General features: G+C 35.2%; 1 protein-coding gene across 1 annotated transcript in view; it reads right to left on the bottom strand.

The window, feature by feature from the left end:
- ARHGAP15 (Rho GTPase activating protein 15) overlaps nucleotides 1–23,046 on the bottom strand; it is a 424,379-nt gene that overhangs the window by 387,809 nt on the left and 13,524 nt on the right. The window contains exon 2 of the mRNA XM_008061399.2: nucleotides 11,787–11,965. Within this exon, the coding sequence (XP_008059590.1) occupies nucleotides 11,787–11,951 (165 nt within the window). The 5' untranslated portion in view covers nucleotides 11,952–11,965. The remainder of the gene's footprint in view (nucleotides 1–11,786; nucleotides 11,966–23,046) is intronic.

Raw genomic sequence — 23,046 nt, 5'->3', positions numbered from 1 at the left:
TTGAATAAATTAGTCTTAAAAGGGTTTTTTTCTCTATTTTTTTCCTGGATAGAGTAAGCCTCAAGGTAGCTCTTAATACCTACTGACACTATATACTCTGATTTTCATCTCCTGGTTAATGTGATTGCCTTTGTTTTAGTGGAGTACATACTAGTATCATAGTCAACAATGTGTTTTAAGGGCTTAATGGCACACTTTTCTTAAATAGACCAGAATAACATTAATTATAGCAACTGCTTTGGTAGGTTTACAAATTTGATCCTCTATAAGCCACAGTCAATGTTTGAAGGACAGTTGAAGTCGGACCCCAATTGTGAAGATCCAAACAAAATTTTTAAGTCAAGAACCTAAAGTTTTGAATGCCCTCTAAAACTCTAAATTAAGTCTGTGTTCAGTCTTCATGTTGAAAACAAAAAGAGTCCTAGATTTCAAGTAAATATATTAACATTTTCTATTTTTATTCATAAAAAATATTTCAAATTCCATTAAGAGTTCAGCATACATTTAATAAAGACTAAGGAAGGAGTGAATAATGAATGAAAGAGGCATATGACTTTAAGCAGATAAGAATACATACAAGCAGCTCGACTTGACACCAAAGGAAGTGCTTCAGTAACTGCAGGCCAAAGGACACAGGACATAGGAAACATGTCAAAAGAGAGTTTAAAGCAGGTTGAAATCAGGTGGGATGCTCACAATTTCAAATTTTAAAAAAATTGTCATTTGAGTTTTACAACCCACCAAAATGCATCCTACAGGAAGTAAAGAGACAATGAAGGTCTCTTATTTCATAGGCCATTTTTAAACATGGTGTGTACAATATTTGTGACAAAATGCAAGGTACATGTTGCTGATAGTTGTGTTGAGAGTGAGGAGGTGGTGCAGCAGTTACAATTAGGGTGTCAAGAAAATAATGGCTGATATCTGGTTTATACTGGGATAAGGATTCTATTACTCTTGCATGTAATCTCAAAGAGGAAAAAATAATCTTTTGTTTTGTATCCTAGACTTTTAGAGCAGTCTCTAACATGTAATACATGCCAAAAATTGTCTGTTGAATGAATACATGAATGGATAAATTAATGAACAAATGAAAGCCGTCGATTTGTTCTACTTTCCACTTTGGGAAATCATAGGGAACCCACATAGGGGCACGGTTGAGATAGTGACCTGTCAGTGAGCAGGCTTTATTAATGCAGGAACCTTAGGGCACACCATTAGAGTAACATTTCCCAGGATCTATAAACTAATAGAGGACACTAGGGTAAAAATAACAACAGCAAGTTTACCTTAAATACAGAGTTTTATTACCCAGAATGTGTTGTAGATGAGAATTATAAGGATGTCACATTAATATTTAATGTAAAAATTAAAGCTAATTCATTAGTATTTTCTGTACAAGAAAGAATATATTTGCTCTTTCTTTTTTTCTGTCTGCCTTTCTTCTTTTCCTTCTTTCTTTCTGGCATTAAAGGCATAGAGGTTAAGGACAGCACATCCAGGAATGTAAATTTCTTTCCTGTCTATTTGATCATGTGTTATTGGCATTAACGCTGTCAATAATTCATGGTAAAAGAGAAAGTTGCCATGAAAGGTTACCCATTGTCAGCCTGTGATCAATAGGTAAGACCACAGTGTGTGATGTATTATCAAGTATCAGCCAGATTCACTTTCTCGTGGATTTAAAAACAGTGATAGTTACACTCAGTTTGTCTAACCTGAACTGAGCTTATTTGTTCATTATCCTTTCACTGCTGATTTTAGGAAATGCCTTGAATACATTTTATTTAAGTACAGGATATCAGCTCTCGCTATTTAATTCGTGTGACCTGGCAGTGGGCCTCTAGGATTTGCCCCCTTGTTTTGATATTGGAGTTTACATCAGAGCAAACAAAACTGTCACTTTGTTTTCCTGTCTTCCTATATTGGGTCACTTTGTGCTACATGATATGATCCAAGACAATTCAATGCAAGGAGACACATGTCCCTTCTCATTGCAAATACGAAGACTGCAGCTTTCTTTTACCCTGTGGGAAAGAAAGCAGGTCTGGTGTCCAAAAGTAGTGGAGAAAAGTTTGGTGTCATCACTATTCCTCTTCCTTCACGGAGATAATATTGTAAGAGCATAAGGCAAGAACAGCACTGGTTTCTTCATACAGGAATAGAAAAAGAATGGTACTTTGGTCATTTTTGTGTAGGGTGCTGTGGAAGGACACTTACGTAAAAACAAAACTACCGTTTCTGAACACTTTCAAATGCATTCTTAATCTAATAACATTTTAGAAGCTCAAGAAAAAAAGCTCATTTATTGAAATCACCTTCTAAGAGATAAATAAAAGGAATCAGTTATCATTGGGCTTCTTTGATTTAAGAAGTAAAAATATGTAATTTATTTCCTATTGATTTTCAGAGTTCTTGGCTGATCTCTAAAACATTTTGATACTTACACATTCAAATTTTATTTTGTTATTTTTTTATTTCATCCACATAATGATATATAAAATAATTTGAGCACAAATTGATGAGATGTCTGTGTCAGTCAATTAGTTTTTGTTACCAATGGTTTTGCACATTTGCAAAATGCACCACAGATATAATGGTAACTATAGTGCTCACCAGAAACAATATGCTGGTGCTTCTCTAGAAAAGGAAAAAAAAAGAGATGAAAGGTAATAATAATCATAATGAAGAGGATTATGAGGAAGAAGAGCAAAAAATAAAGTTAACTCTGAATTTCCTCTGGGTTTTTTTCATTTTTCCCCAAAGAATCCATCTTTGATTTTTAAGTATATGATTTCTCTTTTAAATTTATTTAGCACATCCATAAATCTGCTTGATATATGACAACTATATGTACCACTACAACACAAATCCCATATCTCTTCCCCCGATAAACTTATTATCATTGCATTGAAAGTGAATAGGAATCATAAAAATCCATCACCTCAAAGGGAAAGCACATGAGACTGCATGTAAGGAAGGTAGCATCATTTTTGTGAGAATGTCACATTGTTGTACATTGCTAATTAGTTGCAACATGTATTAATGTAAAAAACAACAACAACAATGCCTTTGCCTAACATGTTATTGCTTGGAGATGGTTCTGCTTATCAGTTTTTAATATGCTCTTTGAAAACTGACACATACTTTACCCACATCTCTTTAGGAACACAGGGATTCAAAGGCTGGATAAAATACTTTCATGCTTCCCAACACAAACCTGAGAGGGTAATTAAACAGATGGTAACAATAAACTGAATCTGAACACATCAGGGACTGAAGTCCCTTATTAAAAGCCTGACACACTGAAGGCAAGGGAAAGAAAAAGAATAAAACAAAAAATAAAACTCTGGGGAAGTGTATTAGCAGCCAACACCTTTATGTCTGTCTTGACCCCAGAAGCAGAGGCTAATCAACCGTTTAGGGAGGAGTTTCCTACCACCTAGGAGAGGGCATGCTAGAAGTCTTCTGCACTCTCTGAGGAACAGATAGGCAAAGAAAGTAATTGTAAGGCTCTCAAGGAATGCTACTGCTTCTCCGGATTGCCTTCCAAGGTTGTCATTTTAAGACACAAATTTTATAGCTACAAACACACCATTGCCTCCTCATATACCTTCTCTTCCAAATATCAAATCTTTCTAAGTTGGAAGACTTATGTTTTTCTTCTACCTTAGCCCCAAAGTTAGGAATTACAGTTTCTATGATGATTCAGTCATTCTGAACATTTTCTGCCATATTCTTGGTCATAGAATGATCTATTCTATCCTTGAAATCTTATTGGTATACAATTTATTTCTCTAATCTTATTATTGTCAGTTTGTCCTGAGTTGAATCTGCAGAAAAGGAATAATGCTGATATTTCACCTTGTAAATATATGTGTTATTATTTTTCTGGCATATAAAAATAAGTTCAAACATATATTGTGGAAATGTATGTCTCCATTTATATATATGTATCTGTATATAGATAAGTATATATACTATATATCTATGAAGATACAGAAATATGTTGAGATATATATACTGTTCATACAAATACATAGAATCTACTGTATACAAGAAACCATCTTGTTACTATAGAGGTTTGCAAAAGTATTATCATGCCATCACACATGCAAAGGTGCTATTATGCCATTACATAAGGCACTTGCAAACTGGGGGATAACTGAGTCAGTGTTTGTTCTCTTCTCAACTTGCTTCAGTTCTCTGCTTCACTTGGCAAGTGTTTTGAGTGCCATTTATCAGAAGCATTCAGCACCAGCACAACAATGATTTAGCTTATCTAAGTGCTAACAAGCAAAGTTCAATGTTTGACATACTGTTTTTTGGATTAATCAAGGTTATAATGATGATCTATATTAAAAGAAATTTTTAAAAATTGTGGCAGGTATTAAAATGGGAAAATGTACAAGGTATAAACAAATGTAAACCAAATGGCAACATGCATTTACAACTTGCATTTTCTTTATTGGTGAGTTCACATTGCTATATAACACTCTCCAATTTTAATTTTTGGATGTTAATACTCAGTAAGTATAAAAAGAATGTTCCTATCTTCTGATACAATTGTACCTAAAATGACACATATCACCTTTGGAATTTGCCATACATTAAAACTCTCTTAATAGTAATGACTATGGTCCCAAAGATATTTTAAGGGTGAAGAGTGTTATATGAATTAAATAAGAGATGCTGCAAATAATTTAGTGGAAAAACGTAGTTGCTGGCATGCAGAGTATTAGGTAACCTTTTTTAATTAGAATGTACACTTTTAGATTACTGATTATGAACATCAGGGGACCCGAGATTTTGATTCATCAGTAATTCTCCTTTATGTCTACACTAAGATGTAAAAATGAGACCTCTGGCTCTAACTCAGTATTTCAGTCTTTACATGCTGGTGCAGAATCTTTGAATCTTTTACCTGTAATCTCTAGTACTGCTCTGCCCCCTTGTGCTGCTACGGTGAACTCAACAGAGGAACAGTGTGCCTTCATCTTTGTACATGAACTACAGAAAAACCCCACTGTCACTTCTCACTTTTCTGGCAAGTTCAAGGTCAGTGTCTAGCTATTTTCAGCTCATCTCTTCTTGATCCATGCAGAGAAATGACAAGGTAACGTGATTCGGGGTCAGCTGTATTACAGGAACCGTTACATAAACGGAGAAAGTGAAAATCAATCCTAGCTGACAGTGACTTCGGGATAATCAGTGCTCACTGGATGCCTCTGTCAGCTCGCCTGCATCAAACACCGTGTGACTTCTGTCAGATCTTTTTAATAAAACTATATTCTCACTTTCAGCAACCTAAATAAATGTTCCACTGGAGCTGAATTTTCTTAGACTATTTTAGCCCTCTAGATTTGTAAACTATCCCAATGTTTCCTTGAAAAATCTCACGTGTGATACCTATTATCCCACGGTTTGTTATTGACCTAGGATGGAAGGTATTGCTGTAAAACATGTCGCTCTTTGAGTGGTCTAGGCGTGCTTTCCTATAGACCGTTGCACCTTCTGCACTGAGCTCAGCACCAGAGTCTCAACACCCTTCCCTAATTCATCCTCAGCTCTCTTTTCTCCTTCTTCTCAGTAACACAACACTTAATCATTTCTTATTGGGGGTTTAAGTTACTTTTTCCTTTCTAGTTGTTCATCCATTGCTTTCCTTTTTATCTCTGTATTTTTCACTAGTATGTTTCCTCCTAATTCAGAATTGAAAACAGCATTTTACAAGTTGCTCTATGTTAGTGGCATTCCTGTTGACAGCTCCTGATAAGTCAGTTTCCGGAAGAAACTATTTTATCCCACCCAACTTTTGGTCCCTTGAAATTGTGAGGCACGCAGTACTCCACTGAAGTACAATTTGCCATAATATTAGTTGTCAGTAAATTCAAAGACGGAACTCCTAAAGCCATAAAATGGATTAGAAGCAATTTTAAAAAAAATTAACAAACTAGAGTAAGAGTATACTGTCAACAAACAAATGCTCCATCATAGGACTGTAATTTGGAATTTTAATTACCCCTCTGCTCTGTAACAAAACAATGTCTGAACTGGCAGCGATTTGAATCTCTCACAGGTCATTGAGCATTCTAGTTAATTACTCTATGAATAGCCTGTTTTTCTCCCCTCTGGAAACACGTTTCTAATGGCAGTCAAGGTCTGACAAATGTGTCATCTACATAATTAGCTAGGAAGCAACACAAAACATTAAACATGCTTTGTGCCGACAACTATCAAAACATTTCATTTGTTGTCAATTATTCATTACTTTGTAGGTTCTGAAGGGGTTGTTATTATGGAAATAAGTCCAGATGCTAACAAGGTTAGAGTTTTGGATTCAAATTAGTAATCAGAGGACTAACTTTTAAAAAAATGTATCTCATGTACATTCAGCGCCATGTTCAATCAGTAGGAGATTATAAACAAATTTAGCTATGTTCAAGTTAAAATGGGAATGGCACAGACACATATGTGGATGTGAGAGCCCTGGCTCTTTCTTTGAAGTGTGGACTCTTCAGTGTCGTTGTAAACTTTCTGAACCTTTCGGCAAGTCCAATTTGTGCTTGGTAAATAGAGTTAAAGATTTTCACAGCATGAGATGGCATGGGGTGGCAAGGCAAAGGAAAGAAATCTCCAGTGGTTTTTGAATCTTCTTCCCCCCTGGGGCATATTGTATAAAAGTCAAAATTCTAGCTAACAAACTTTTTCATCTGTTCTACAGCATGCTCACAAACTACATCAGACTAGTTACCTTAGGTCACCTTTAAATTTCATGTTTGTTTGTTAACTGCTGTTTCTGAAATCCAGTTTATTTTATTATTTTAATATTTATATGAAATACTGTCTTGAAAGCAGAGCTCCTAGTGTGTTTAGAGGGTCCAAAAAGATTCCTCAACACAATTGCCCTCACAGTGGCAAAGAAAATTGCAGTGGAAGACACATTATTGCATAGTCATATCAGAGGCTTGGATCTTTGGAGAGACTCACTCCACTGTCCTCCAGCTTTTCCTTATAAACCAAAATGGCTTACAAATGTCATCCACAATAGTCCAATAAAGATTAGGAACAAAACACTGTCCTTACATTGATGAGATAAGAAAGATTTAACTGCAGAATGCAGTGTGGAAGAACAGTTCATAAGGCTTGTTCTTGAATCATAAAAATAGAATTCAAATTATATTTGTGTGTGTCTAGAATTTAATTGAGATAATCAGTTTATTTTCTACATAATGTTTGATCAGATGCCTGTTCTACAGAGCTAGATAAAAAGAAAAGAAAACATATTCTATCGGGGAAATCAAGAAGACCCATTATCTACAGGGTGTGCAAAATATGTCAGGAAATAATTCTACCCTGAGTACTGAGAATGCCCAGTTAATAAAAAAAGATCAGCCACTCGCTACGAGAAAATAATTGTCTGTATCTATATTTTTCAAAGCAAAAAGGCAGTCACATCTTACACTAAATAGGACACATTAAAATAAGCTTTAATAATCTCTATGCAGAAGGAAACTAATCCATTTTCAGATCATATGATCCACAGCAATAAAAGGAAATCATCAAACTAAAAACAATTTTAGAAATGGCTGCAGACTTTCATTTAATTAACATGCAACAGATCATATATTTATGAGGAAGTCAAAATATTTAGGAATCCTATAATCCTGTAAGCCTTAATGTGGTATAAAAACAACAAATAAATGCAAAGTGTTACTGTTACACATGCCTGCCTGATCAATGGTTTTCACATATTGATCTATAAATGGAGTTGACAGTCTGTGTTGGCTGCACATTTTCCAAGCAGTGCTATTTTTGCACAAAACCAATACGGGCAATTACCTTTGTTTGAGATGCCAAGTCTTATCAATTCAATGTGATTTAGTGTCATTTTAATTAAATATCAGGATCCACTTCAGGACAATTTATACAAACAAAGCCTCAAACCTAACTATAAGCTTGATTTGAAGTAAACATGGACAAGCCCTACAATCTCATAATATTTCTCAAAAACTCTGCTAAACAGAAGGCTTATATTTTTAGTAGCAATTTTTATGTCTGTTTTTTTTGGCTAGCCACAACTTTGGCAAGTATCCTATAATCACAGACAAGAAACAAAAGAAAAAATTGTTTCCTCTTTATTCTGATAATATATTAAAAAGGTAAATGAGCTAACACAGTCTTAATGGAAGTAAAAGGAGTCTGGTATGTTAACATTTAGAAATGGTTCTACCTAAGTCTTTATCTGAACACCAGTAAAAAGCTCTTTTCCTGATCATGATGGCCATGAGTGAAGTAATGCCCTTCTGTGAAGTTTGCAAGATGGAAATGGTGAATATTCATACATGTTACTGCTTAAGACATCAGCAATAAAATGCCGAAACTGCTCCTGCCTACAAATCCTATGCCTGCAGTTTTGTGATTTGGGCTATTTCAACTCTTCATTAATATCTATTCTAAACTGTGTATTGGCAGGAGCATCCTTCTTATAAATAACAGCAAAGCCACATTATAGCTTTTGCATTAGCTGTTCACTGCCTTATACATTCTCCTTTTTAGCCTTCCAACAGGCACAGTTCACTTGTCCCCATCTACTCGCACTTAGCCGGCTGCTTTTCTGGTTAGCACATTTTTGCAAATTAGCTGTCTACCTTTAAGAGGTCTCACTCTAGTGCTCACTCTGGTGACAAGAAATCACTGAGGCCAAGACTGTTCCTTCCCCACCAAGGGGAGCACTCCAGATCTCTCTTACAGATGGGCAATTTTCTTGCAAACCATGTCCCTCCACTCCAAATTTCCCACCTCTCCAACATTTTCCAAGGTAGCAAAGTAGTAACCCCTTTGAATTTTGGAAAGGCATTGATTTTATGAATCAAATAAAAATGATTACTTTGTGTTTAAAGAAAATGATGTGCATTTTCCTTAAAATACTAATGAAGCATGAATACCTGTTTTACTAAAGTGTTTCCCTGCAACATTTAGGTCATTAACATTTCTGATTTAACAAGTAAATTCACTTGTGTTTACAAAGCTTAGGGTTGGATAAATGTTTATATTGGCATTTCAAAGTACTCCTTGATTTAAGATACTAAAATCAGAAATTCTTATGAGAAACATGGGAGAATTTTATATTGAGAAGGTGCATGAAAAAACCTGAGATAAAATTTCTAAGATCCCAGTCATATTAAAAATATTTTAATTGTGCAAAATGAAAAGAGAAATTAATGAATTAATGACAAAAATTTGTAATTGATTGCCCTAGAACATTTTGTCATTTTTATAATAAATAATTTTAAATAATTATGAATGTGATATCAGATCTTTGTGTTATCATATAGTCCTGGAAATTCATATCAGATTTGCATAACTGTTATACTAGTGAACAAGTAGCATATAGATGCCATATATACTATATAAAATAGGATGCATGACATATGTATGATCTCTAAGTACTCTTAATTTTTTCCTTTACAGACTACATGTATGTGTCTCAATGACAACAAACCATGTTTCATGTGAACTGTGCACACATTTTTAGCATCCATCTTTCTCCACTTCTCATAAATTCAAAATCTCCCCCTTGACCTCACTCCACCACCCAACTTCTGAAAAATCAAGTTCTTAGTTTAGCTTGAGCAGATAACTTTAACAGGCTTGTTTGAATAAATATGCCAAAATACTTTACATTCTGTCAGTATCTAGTCAGAAAATTGTGCATGGAAAAAAGAGATGAAAAGAACTGAGACAGAAAGAAAATTAGTGCCATGGCAAGCTTTCAATACAGTATCTCTGAGCCAAGTTTTCTCGGTGAAATGACACATCCTCACTAAAATACCCCTTTTATATAATTATGCACTGAGCACACATAACCAAAAGTAACTTTTATTTTTGTTCCTTATCGAGGAATACATATTGCCCAGGCTAAGAATGCGGAAACAAAAGCTGGGATAATTATAGCTAATTTAACTTTGGAAAACTCTTATTCTTTAGCAGTCCAGCATACAACCCCCCAAACTAAAGTTATGTAACAAGGTAATATCAACAATGAGAAACTGCATGATAAAATCCTGCCCAAAAGTGAAAAATGCTAATTTTGTCTCATTTAGCAGCTGGATACAGAAATGCTCATTAGTTTTAAGAGGGTTAATCCTTTTAACTTTTGCATATTGATATGCCAATTATGCCTAATTGTACAAGAGGCATCAGTCAAGGTAATAGTGCATAAACACATGAAAGTTATTAAGTACATCCCAACATGTAATAAAGTAGGTGTTAATTGGTAGCTGAGTTCTGCGGGCTATTGAGGTGGATAATTCATTGAGAGATGGATCACTTGTAATTTCTCTCCATAATTCCTTTTGCAGTCTCATGCTGTGATGTTTTCATGCTTGTCAAAAACAACTGCGGCATAGTGCCTTTTGTTAAACACAGCCAATAAAATATGTTAGGCATCATTAAATATACTTAACTTTTAAACTTTTTCAAAGGTACAGTTCTTACTGATAATACATTATAGAGATTCCAATAATTTACTCTAACCACTGTCTCAAGTTCATAGTTGAGGAACATTTTTGCTGGTTTAAAAGCAAAGTCAGGCTAGCACTGTTGTGCCTCCCAGGAGACAATACTTTTAAATGAGAAAGTAAATAAAGAAAAATGCAGATCTCATTAGTTACCTTATCTAAGGATGTATTTCTTACTCCCCAAATATAATCACTGACTTCCTCATGCTACATGTGTCTACAACACCTGAGGAAAGAATGATTAAAATCATATATTCCTCAAACTCCTGAGATTGCTGTGGGTTCATTTTTCAAGTGAAAAATTGGGGAAAAAATATAATCGGTAGCATGCTACTCAGCAAGTTTATCTCATTTAATAACTCAGTTAGGGAGCTGAATATTTCATAGGCCCCTATGATATTATCAAAACACTCAATTAATAGCTCACATGTTTCTGCAGGGTGACTGGGACTCAGCCTGTCCCCAGCTAACCTATTTCTCACTCTCGCTCTCACTGTGAGAAACAAAATAGATCTGGGGTCCAAAAGAGTGGCTAACATTGCATAAATAATTTTGTTACATCCTATGGCCTCAGCTGCAAGTTACCACAATTATGGAAGAAAATTAACCAGAGGAGACTCATCGCAATCAGTGGGTTTAGTGGCTCAGGATGCGTGCAGGGCCAGCGACACAATTGGCAGTAGAGTTCATCTCTAACTATTTTATTTCAAATCTTCCTAATGACACATTATCGAGACAAAATGGCTTCCTCTCCAAACCTTAAATAGTCACACCATTTCAATTGTGTTAGCCCATTCCAAATTAAATTGTAATTTGTAGTATCATATATTATTGAGAGAATTTAAAGAAGAGATTTTCACATTTTTCAAAGATTTTATTTTTCTCAATTCATTCTTAGCTAATTTTAGCCTCTGGCTTTTCAAAGTGATGTACTGTATTTGGAAGTACAAACACCACATGCTAGCATAACCTCATTATTTTTATGACACTGAAGCATGATAGTAGAGGCCCTTAAAATGAGTCAAAGGTGCTCTTCAGTCTAGCTCCAAATCCACTTTATCACTCTGGATTAAGCCCAGCTCTTTTCTTGCAACTGGGGATATTATTATGACTATAAGTAGGCAAGATAAAATGCATTACAAAAACAGTTTTCTCATGCGCATTAAGAAAACAAATAAAACAAGGCTAATTAGTTGTGTTTTTTTTCCTTTTACAAAATTCTGCATGTTAGAGAACTTGGAGTATTTGAGGTATTTGACTTACGGGTTCAGTGACCTTCCCAACATCGGTGAGGATCATGGATTTGCTTTGGCTCAGCCTGTCATGGTGGCTGTTGGCATTTTTGATTCTCATTTGCACAGCTCCTGTGCCTTGGCGGATGGAATTCAGTGTTTCCACAGAAGTATCAGAATTTGTAGATTTCTGCATATTACAGTGTTTTCCTGATAAAATATAAATAGCATTATGTTATCCTAAATATATACTTTCGATGAAAAACTCTTGGTGGAGTGGCTGTCCATATTAATTATTCAAATATTAAAGTTTAATAAATAAAAGAGTCTTCACCCACTTCTCTGAAGAGCGAAGAAAAAAGCAATTACTTTGTGGTAATTTTGTCAGTTGGAACCTCCCTTCATAATTGGACAATATATAAGACAGAGGACTTCTGAAACTTATAGGCAGCACACCAACAGTGTATTTCCTCATTCCATTAAGAAACTTATAGCATCAGTGAGCTTTCCTTATATAGAAAGTATGTTGCCAACCAATCATCTTTAGGAGATATGCTTTTTAAAATTCACATCATTGCTCTATTACCCACTTCACTCCTACTTGTTACCACCAGCATTTTTTCTTGGTGGACGAAAATCTATACAAATGAGGTCAAATTTAAGTGAGTAGAATTGGTGTCAGAGCAAAGCAAACAAGCCCCATAGCTACCACCTCCACTTACAATATCCACAGGGGGAAATTAAAATTCCTTCGTCCACTGCCATCTGCCAACTGAGCTAGATTTGTTAGCTTAGTTGGACATCATATTTATAAAGAATACGAAGAAAGAGAACATTGACACCATTTATTTTAATAGAAGGAGTCTAATTTAGGCAAAAAAATTCAGTATGGATACACTTTAAAGGAGCAGCAATAAGGAAAAAATAATTTGGAAAAAAAAAAAAAAAGAGAACTATACTGAGACAGTCTCTGAAGGTGGACTGGGAGAGCTTCAGCTGCTTCCCCAATCCATAAACTTCTTCAACCGCCCCTCCTCAAAAGTCCCTCAAATGAACATATCATCATTTGAGAATGATTATAATGCAAACACAGCTTCTAATCTTCTGGAAATAGCCTTCTTCTAGGCTGATTGTTGTCTCCAATTCTTACCTACATAGACATAGTGGGCTCTGGGTATGTGTGTGTACATTGGATGAAATTATGACTAGTCAGCTATGGAAGCCAAGAAAACCCAAAAAAGAGAATCCTATTTTAAGAACCAACTGTGTAAGTGCCCCAGTGTTTGTTGGACAGAGCATTAGCTTGGAATTATTTACATGGTCAAGGTAGGTAGACATTAAAAACGAATAGAAAAGAAATAATTTTAATAGAAGGAAAACGGTTACCTTATAATTAATATCAGAAGGCAATTGAAAGACAACTTAAAAAATAAGTTAATATTTATTGAGTATGAGCTAAGCAATATGCTCAATGGTTGATCCTTACAAAACTCCTATGAAATAGGCATTAAACCCATATTTTTATAGGGAAAAAATTAAGGATCAGACATACTAATAATTTTCCCAACAACACTGACAAAAATAGGTAGGAGAGTACATATTTTATTTCAAAAGGAAGACCCGTGTATCTTTCAATATGTGAATAAATAAAATTTAGTTATGTATACAATGAAAATAATACACAATAAAAAGTAAAAAATGTCGATCACATGGATGAATTGTGAATTCATTCTGCTGAATGGAAAAAGTCAGTCAAAAAGAAAAGACTTACTGCATGATTTCACTTATATAATATTCTAAAAAATACAAACTAACATAATGAGCAGAGAGCTGATTTAGGAGAGGATGGAGACAAGAATGGATTATACTAAATATGAGGAAGTTTTTGGGAGTGATGGATATGTTTGAAGTTGTTTCACAGGTATATACATACCCGTATATTAAAAACAAAAAAATTATACACTTTGAATACTTGCATTATATGGTACTTCAGTTATAGTTCACAAAGATGCTTGCAGGAAAGTTGTTTTAGGAATTTCTTAATATTTATTTTGATCTTATTTTCATTTTTATGTGCCTATATGAGTAATGTATTATTGAAACTTATCTAATTGAGAATAAAAGACCTCTTGCAATAAGTATGAGATAAGAATTCGAAGTATATATAAAAAAGAAACTTTATCTTTTCCTAGAAAAATCTTTTCTCCTATGAGTTCTCCTCTGAATGCATTCAGGTTTGATCTTCCATATTATTCAATAGATTTAAACTCTGTGAACAGCGTGTTTGTAGTATTGGTGAAAGTAATCACTTAGGCTAAAGCTACTGTCTTCTAAACAAGAACTTCAAGTTACTGTATTTACATAACCCAGCCGTGTGCCATTTATAGGACATGTCACTTCCTTCGAAGCTCCACAAATTTCAGTGTCAAGTCAAAATTTGCATTCTTGTATTGATTTCCCAATCAACCCATAATTTGCCTAGTGATGTGCTACTGTCAAACGACTGTATTACTTAAACAGTCTCTTCTCTGGCTTCCTTGTTTCTGCTTTCTTAGGAGCAAGCTGCAGAAAATATTTTTACAATCTTCCTTTCTCAGATCTTTTCGTCAGGATCATCTCTCCCCCTACTGCAGTGCTAATGTTATTTCTCTTAATTTCCCTACTCTCATACTCTCTGGCCTTTACTTCCTTTTCCATCTGACCCCATCCTCATGTTTTATTGCTATCCCACCACACTCTGCTTGTTCTCTTCATTCAGCTTCACATGTACTCTGCCAATGTCATTTACTTGCTATTATTTCATAAATACTCTCACATTTTTAAATATTTAGGAATTTCTTATTTTGCAGAGCACTATATTGCTCTGAAAGGAATATGGGAAAAGTTTATTCCTTTGACATTTATTAAGAGTCTCCTAAGTAGAAGGCACCATCTTAGAGATTGGATATAATCTTTGTTTACCAAAATGTCCAACAGTTTGGTGAGGGCAATAGAGAAGCCATCAATCTATAAATTGGAATAGAGCCATGCTCAGGTGGGGAGAGAAGCAGTAACAACATACTCAGGGAAGTGGAGAGAGAGAAAGTCTGCAAGAGAAATTCAGATCTTGCTGGAGCTAAGTTAGAACACTTAGAACACAGTGGGCATTTCTGGCAAAGGGCTCAGCAATGCGAAAGGTTACAAATACCTAGGATAATATGTCATGAAAAGAATATAAGGTATCAGGGAAATTCGAGGAAAAAAAGAAATGATGGATTGCATAGAGAAGGTGGCATTCGACATCTCTGGGTGATCGTCTTATTTGCTTCTTGTCTGGCTGAATGATTGACCAGGAGCCCTATCCTTTCTGGCCTAACCCGTGCTTTAAGGGCTGGTATTCTAGGCACTCTGAGGCAGAGAAGAACGTGGGCTTTCCTTGACATTTGGGATACACCAACGTCTTCTTGGATGAATTGAGAATTGAGATAAATTGGGAGGAAAGTAGCATTCCACTGTGGGACAGAGGAAGAAACAAGAAGACTGAAAGAGGATGGAGGAGGATGAAAATCTGACAAGAGTGAAACAACATGACTGTGGTGCAATGATCACTGTACTTATGGGCTCAGAGATGGTTTGTTTGCATTTATCTTATTAGGGGTCTTTCACACCAAGTAGATAGGAATGTTTCTAGGCCATATTTTCTTGCATGTTTTATTTGGATCCTACTTAGAGTCCTTTCTTTCATCTCTTTCAATTTCTTATTTTCCCCATGCCTAGGTTCCTCTAGCAGGTACCCTATAATGTTTTCCATATTTTGGATACCAACGCAACCTCTGCACCCACTTAAGTTTCATCTCAGTCAAAATTTATGAAATTTCCATCATCCATTCTTCCTTACCTATACCCATTGAAAATACTCATCTTCTCACTTAGATGTACATATCTTCTTAGTGACTCACTTAGATGTTTATGGGAGGGGATAATTCAGTGAGCAAACACAACATTCTAAATGATTAGTCAGATTTCTTAACTCTCGAGAAAGTATTTACTTGAATCTCAAACCAGAAACTGTTCTGGCTACATGGGAGAAATATTTGAGAGCAGAAAAGCATGATTCAGTTGACTTTGTTTATGGCCTTACTGTGGAGGAAGTAGTATTTGTAACTGAGGATGAGATATTAACATTGCATTCTAGTAAATGATGCCTCCTAGAGTTTTGCTGTATGTTAACCTTGCCATAGTGATCTTAATCTTTGCTGTAGTGATCTTATGAAATAAGATTCTAGGGGAACAAACTCCATAGCAAAGCCTGCTCAACCTCAGTTCAAAAGAAACGTTCACACCCCAGGGATCATCTTGATTTGGGTTCCAACACCAAAGAGTGATCGTGATTTCAGGAACATCAATTTCAGAGTGTACTCTGAAGGGGAATGAGGAGCATTTGTTTTGTGAGTCTGTCTGCATTGTTATTCCAAAAATATTTACAGAAATTTTAAATCATAATATGTTGTTCCACCCATGTTGCCATTCCTCATTGACTTCCAGTTTCCTAGATTTAGTAGAATAGATAGTAAAATCAATAATGTTTGTTTATGCTTATTTCTACATAACTTAGTAAAATCAGGCATATTGCTAACTACAAATCATGTTAACTTTAATTTCTACTTGATCTACATGCCTATTTACTATTCTCCTTGTTCCTCCTAGAACATGTCATCCACTCATGTCATTATCATTATTGTTTTTTGTTTGTTTTTTGAGTTGGAGTCTCACTCTGTCGCCCAGGTTAGAGTGCAGTGGCAAGCTCACGGCTACCCCAGCATCAATCCGCTAGGCTCAGGCAAGCCTTCCGCCTCAGCCTCCCAAGTAGCTGGAACTATAGGCGCACACTACCACACCTGGCTCATTTTTTGATTTATTGTAGAGATGAGGTCTGGCCAATTTGCCCAGGTTAGTCTTGAACCTGTAGACTCAGGAAATCCTCTCACTTCGGCCTCCCAAAGTGCTGGGATTACAGGCTTAACCACTGTGCCCAGCATCATTAGTGTTAATATTAAAGTTTGTTAGAGAAAATGTTGATGCCCTATGCATTTATGTCCTTACAGGAGGTACACAGAGAGTTGGTGAATGACTATGAAAATATTGAAGAACTGGTTCATTTTGCATGTGTCTAAGATATCCATTGATTTTCAAAACTCTCTAAATAAATATCCCTGAGTTAAAAATTTAAATGTTAATTACTTAAGACTGGCTCACTATTTCTTTAGACTTCCTGATTCAATATGTACTAAGAGAAGAGCAAGAATACCTTATGATATTGCATCAGTTCCACTTTCAATCCTGTCATAAAAACAGGAAGCAATAATGAGAGTGCACTTTGTATGAGCGACACAAACTTTAGCTCTGCTCGACAGACTTAGCTCAGTGGAATTCTGGGCTCAATTTATCCACTCATACTGCAAATACACAAATAGGAATGAACATGATATTTCTTCTAATCATAAATTTCATAGCTGCTCTGTCAATTATTTGTTGCATTCTGTTAATTACACTAAGGCTAAGCAACTTGCCTTTTTGAGTTAGAAAATGTATTTTTGACATCTCTTTCACATCAGCAGCATTAAAAGTAAAAGTATATTATGAAGTTTTTAAGTAAGAAGAAAATGAATAGGCACTGTGATATAAACTTCATGTTGCAGAACAGAGAAAAACGAGCCTCAGGGATACTGAACATCTTCCCCAAGGTGTCACAGTCTGTTCAAAGTAATGCTAGGATGGCACCCAGGGCTTGCACACTCAAGCATTCTTGGTTTAGTCATAGACCCTCAAGTCAAATGAAAATTACATATGGAAAAATAAGGCAATAAGAATAGCAAAGGAAATCTGGCAGATAAAATGATCGCAGTGCGGTCATGTTAGTTATTCAAGTCTTCCTATTTAATTGTTTATAAATGTTCTTGTGCTTCCTGACAAAACAACAGAAACTTAAATGTTGGATTTATAAGTGGAAATTTATTTCCAAATATAGAAGCTAGTTAATGCCAGTGTATGTAACCTACCAAAGCATTACGAATAAGAAAATATCTTTAACCAAGTTTCTCATTTTAAAAATGTATAACTGGCCCCTGCTAATATTTCTTAGAGTCAATAAACTATGGATAATTTATTATAAGTTAGAGGAGAAAGAAACAATGCATTTTATGCCTTCTGAGGTCAATATTAAAGTATGCTTGGAGATTCCTATATATTTCATAATATGTGAAGAATACCATATTTCCATTTCAGAACAATACTCATGTTTCCTTCTCATAAAAAAATGACCACATTTATCATGGTCTTAGAATTTAGCAGGGTAATTTGTTTTGAGAATAATCTCCCTTGAGTTTCAGATTTTGTTAGTCATTTGATAGTCTTTTGCTAAATAGAAGGACTCTCTTGCAAAACACAGGTTACCACTGAAGGTTCTGTGAAGAAAGTAAACTTGAGGCAAGCATTGAGCATGCCCCCAGGGAATTCCTATTTCAAGGCTGTTAGCCTGGGTTTTCACTGTGTGGCAAGGGAGCTGTATGGTTACCAACAACACCAAGAGGAGCCAAGATCTCTTCTACCTCAACACACAGGAACCTTCTGTGGTGATGTGACCCCAGTCCTTTCCCTGCATGTATGAGAAGAGCTGTTTCTCCAAGTCTGCTAAGAGCTCATGGCAACTTCACAGACAAATATTATTTCTCTGAGAAATTCATTTCTATTCTCTGGAAAGATCTTATGTTGATCTGTAGTGGAACAAAGTCTGTTTGTTCCCCTGTGGAAATGACTTGTGGCCACGGTAGCTCCAGTAATGTGTGCCACAACCTTCGCGTCACACTTTCCTGACAGGTCAGTAATTAACTCGCATTGCAATTGTTTGTTGTCTCCACCACAGCATTTACCAAAATAACATTTTAATTTCAGTTTCCTTCCAGCTCACTTTCCTTTTCTTTTTCTCCCTGTAGCTTCTACATCTCTATTAAGTCTAATTTCCCCAGACCACTTCTATAAGCTGAAGAGAGCGCAATAAAATTCAGTTTCAAAAAATGTCAAATATAATGAGAAAGGAAGATCACAGTAAAGGAATTTGACCACAGCCACCCCATTGGGTAACATTGTCTTTGACTGGGCAGGTGTTATATATAGGAAATGTGATAATAAGGCTTTGCATTTATTTAAGTTACATCAGGGAACGGGGTGGGGAGGATATGCGGCATTTACTGACAGAGTTTGACAAGTCAGCAGCATGGTAAATTGTAATACATTTACTGTCACTGCACATGGCTATCCTAAACGGTGAAAATGACAAGTAAAATATATTTTGAAAATCGAATAAGTGTGTAGTAGGCAACCTTGATTTTTCTTAGCTCCTGGTACCCTGTTGCCATCTCTGATCCCCTGGGCACCTTAGCATTTTAGCAACCATCCTATTGGGAGTAAAATAGCTGATTTTACACTTCAAATATATATTGAACCTCTACTCTGAGGCATAGTTGCTACATCCCACAGGTTTTGCAAAAATTAAGAACCCTGCAGCAGAATTCAACACAAGCATGCTTGCCCACTACAGAGTCTGATAAGAGTACAATGGAGAATGTGGTTGGCATCAATTGGTGAAGGTGATGTTAGGCCTTCATGTTGTATAGTAAATAGAACTTCTAAAGTCAGAGAAAGGTTATTAAGAGCAGCACAGGCTGAGATCACAAGTTATGAGGAAGAGAAAACAGAACATTCACACCAAATGATACAGTGTTGGTGGCTAGGTGGGAAAGCTATGATTGATTAGGGCTGAATTAGGAGAACCTTGTCATTTCTGCTAAAGAATGAGGGTTTTATCTTACAGATCCTAGGAATATTTGATAATTTTGTTTAAGGTATAATCCCATCTCAAAATATTTGGTGAAAAAAAATCCACAAGAATGGATCCCTAACAACTGAGGCTACAAAATAAATACGTAGCACTCTCATGAGTGCTTTTAAATTAACTTGAAATCAGAATAAATATCACAGCATCTATTTTTATACATTAATCTTCTGATAAGAGCATCCTATGATCTGAAAAAATATTTTCAGAATTTTAGGAACCTCACTTTGACCATCTAGGTATATGTTTGATGTTTCTGGTCACCAATCAAATGAAGAAAAAGTACAAACTTGACAGGAGAAACTAAAGAAAACATTGAAGGAAAAAAGTGTTCCAGGGTGCAATTGCATTTAATTAAAGAAATGGGAGAAAATTTTAATTTAGTGAAACTGCTTCTGAATTTCCCTCTGATGATCAGGCAGGTAGTAAAAAATTGAAAAGCAAATAGGAACCAAATGCCTGTGTCATTGTAATTACATTTAGGGAGCATAAGAAATTTTACGAAATGGCAATCTCCTTAGATACAGAGGAAAAGCATAAGGGGCATAAGTAATGCAATCTTCTCTTTGTTTCCTCTGTCAGTTTTGACCTAATCTAGCAAGAAATGCTGAGCCATTTTCCGCCTCTTGCGTACAAGTATCAATTAAGTGAAAACAGGGTGACTATCTTAGGGCACTGATGATGAAATGTCACTTAAGGAGAAAACATTAACTGTAGAGCAAGTTGCTCAGCAGTCACAGTATTAGAAAACACCAACAAAACAAACGCGATCTCCAACCCTTTCTGGGACTGGCATAATTCTCTTATCTTTGTTGGAAGATTACCAAGTGCAAGAAGTAAATTTTAACCTGTAATTGTTTTAGTTTCCCAGGATTTCTTGTTCTATGGTATTTTGTTTGTTTACTTGTTTTTGTTTTTCATAGAGAAATTCTCTCCATTGCAAAGTTTTTTGTTTGTTTGCTTGTTTTTATCAAGCAGATTAAATCTAATCACCCATTGGTTGCAGTTATATCAGGCTATCTCTATCTTGGCTTGCCCTGGGTTCAAATATGCAGAAATATATATTGCATAATTAGTGTTCCACAGTAATTAACAGTAATCAGTAATTGACAGCAGTCAAATATGACTGACATTTGTTTTATTTAGCAAATTTGCTGTTGTATCTATTAGTCTTTTTCTAATGGTCATGCTTCCAAACTCTGAATTGATTAGATTGAATTTCTGTGCCAAAAGGGCATGTCTAATGATGGAACAGTAATGTCATAGTCTATTGTTGTGAAGGACAATGACTATATCTTTAGAATAAAATTTTTCAGAATATCTTTAATGCATTTAAAAATCAGTTCTCTCTTGCTCAATAATTTATGAATAAAGTACATTTTAAATAGCGTATGTATATGCAGGGAGGAGCATGCCTATGTCTGTGTATAAAGTTCAATGAATTGTCACAAACTGAACCTACTTGTGTAATTACAGTCAAACCAAGAAACACAACACTATCAGCATTCTAGAAGCCCCCGGAAGCTCTCTGTTCCAGCCATTACCCACTCCACCCCATCAAGGGTAATTATTATTCTGTCTTCTTAGTTTTGCCTGTCTTTGAACTTTTTATAAAGGAAAATTTAAAGCATGTACTTTTTCTTGCTGGGCTTATTTCACTCAAATTTTTATTTGTATGGATGATTGCTATGCAATATTCTTTTGTGAAGTGCTTGTGCAAGATTTTTGCTTTTTTTTTTTTTTTTTTTTACATAAAAGAGAACCCTAAGTCATATCATAGGTGATCTGGGTCTATTGTACAACTTTCAGTGTGAGTGCTTTATTATTTTTTATTGGTTTGTTTATATCATGAACTTGGCAAGTATGAGTAAAGCAATACCAATTTAAACACCTGGAAAATGGTTCTCCTTGATAAAGACCAAAGAAAGTTTGGTTGGAGGGAAAAAAAATCCTTAAAATATTGTATCTGCAGCCTCCATTCAAGAAGTCTAGATTATCTAAATAGTGAAAAAAATATTTTCCAGTGCACATTACTTAAATTGAAAGTTTGTACTAAGTTTTTCCATCCTTGTCTTTGAAGATTCTTCAATAAACTATGTTCATTGTATATCTTTAAATGATATTTTTCTTTCTAGACTGAATAACTGAAGTTTCCCTTCATAGCTTTAATTTCTTGAAGAGCTTTGGCTTCATTATCAAGAACCTTAATACAAGAGTTAATTGGGGGTTAGATATCCCATTTAAACAAATTTAGTTTGCTTCTCTTTCCTGAAAATAGAGTTCCCAGGCCTCCCCCCACTAGATGAGAGACAGAGGAGAAGGTAATTACATGTGTTATATACCTAATAAGTTCCAGTTAATTGAGTGCTACTGTAATTTGAATTAGTGTAACCAAATTTGTCTAAATTTATGTTCCTCACAAAGTGAAATACAAGATTTTTGCTTGGGTACATTAAAATAAAGAGAGAATGCACAAATACTTAGAGTCTTAAAATGGTTATTGAGATTATATATTTAATTTCAAAATTATTTAGCAGCATTTTTTCCCTCTGCTGTTCCTGCTTTATTTACTTCTATCCTTTGTCCTAACTACTTCTGAGACGTACAGAATCTAATCTTTTAACAAATGTGATAAAATGGGTTATGCAACCAGATTCTTGCTACATCTCCCCATCTTGCACTGGTGGATTTCATGTGTGTATGTGTGTATCATGTGTGTATGTGTGTGTGTGTGTGTGTATGTGCATGCGTGTGAATGCACAGATGCACATAAATATGTGTTCTTAAATGATTGCCACTATTATTATCACCACACAAGTTATACAAACCTCTCTTTTATCTTCCCTACAATATCCATACAAATGCATTCATTAAAGTATGGATATTCTGGTCCATATCCTATAGCAAATGATTCAAAGATATCAGTCAATGCAAAGATTAATATATTCACTATTACTTAGCAAAGTTAAACTTTTAAAGACATCTTTTAATGACTTTTAAAAAATGCTTTGGGAAGGATTGGCAGCAGAAGAAAGTTTGTTCTTTCAAGTTAGGAAAATGAGCCCAGTCATGCAAGCGAGGCAGACACAACAAGGACCTAAATGAAGAAGTTATACATAAATGGATGTTTTTCACAGTATAATCTAATGCTCTAGCCAGTCTCTACACATTTATTAGGCTTTATTGCATAGACAAAAGTTATTTGGAGGACTGTAGTTCTTTCTAATCATTACCCTCTGCTCCTGCTTTTTTAGGAACAGCTATAAATTCAAGAAGAGGTGGAAAACCGGCAGACTGCCAGCCAAATTCAACCCACAGACATATGTTGTTGGGCCTGAACAATGTTTTGAAATGTTTTGAATCAGTTTCCAATTGAAAAATGAGGGTTGTTACTTTAAAAAAAAATAACAAAATGGTGTAT

The sequence above is a fragment of the Carlito syrichta genome, unplaced genomic scaffold (assembly GCF_000164805.1).
Source record: "Carlito syrichta isolate Samal-C Ts95f unplaced genomic scaffold, Tarsius_syrichta-2.0.1 Scaffold305239, whole genome shotgun sequence".
Lineage (NCBI taxonomy): Eukaryota > Metazoa > Chordata > Mammalia > Primates > Tarsiidae > Carlito > Carlito syrichta.
The sequence above is the reverse complement of the archived record's forward strand: the minus strand, read 5'-3'. Positions and strand labels throughout refer to the sequence as shown.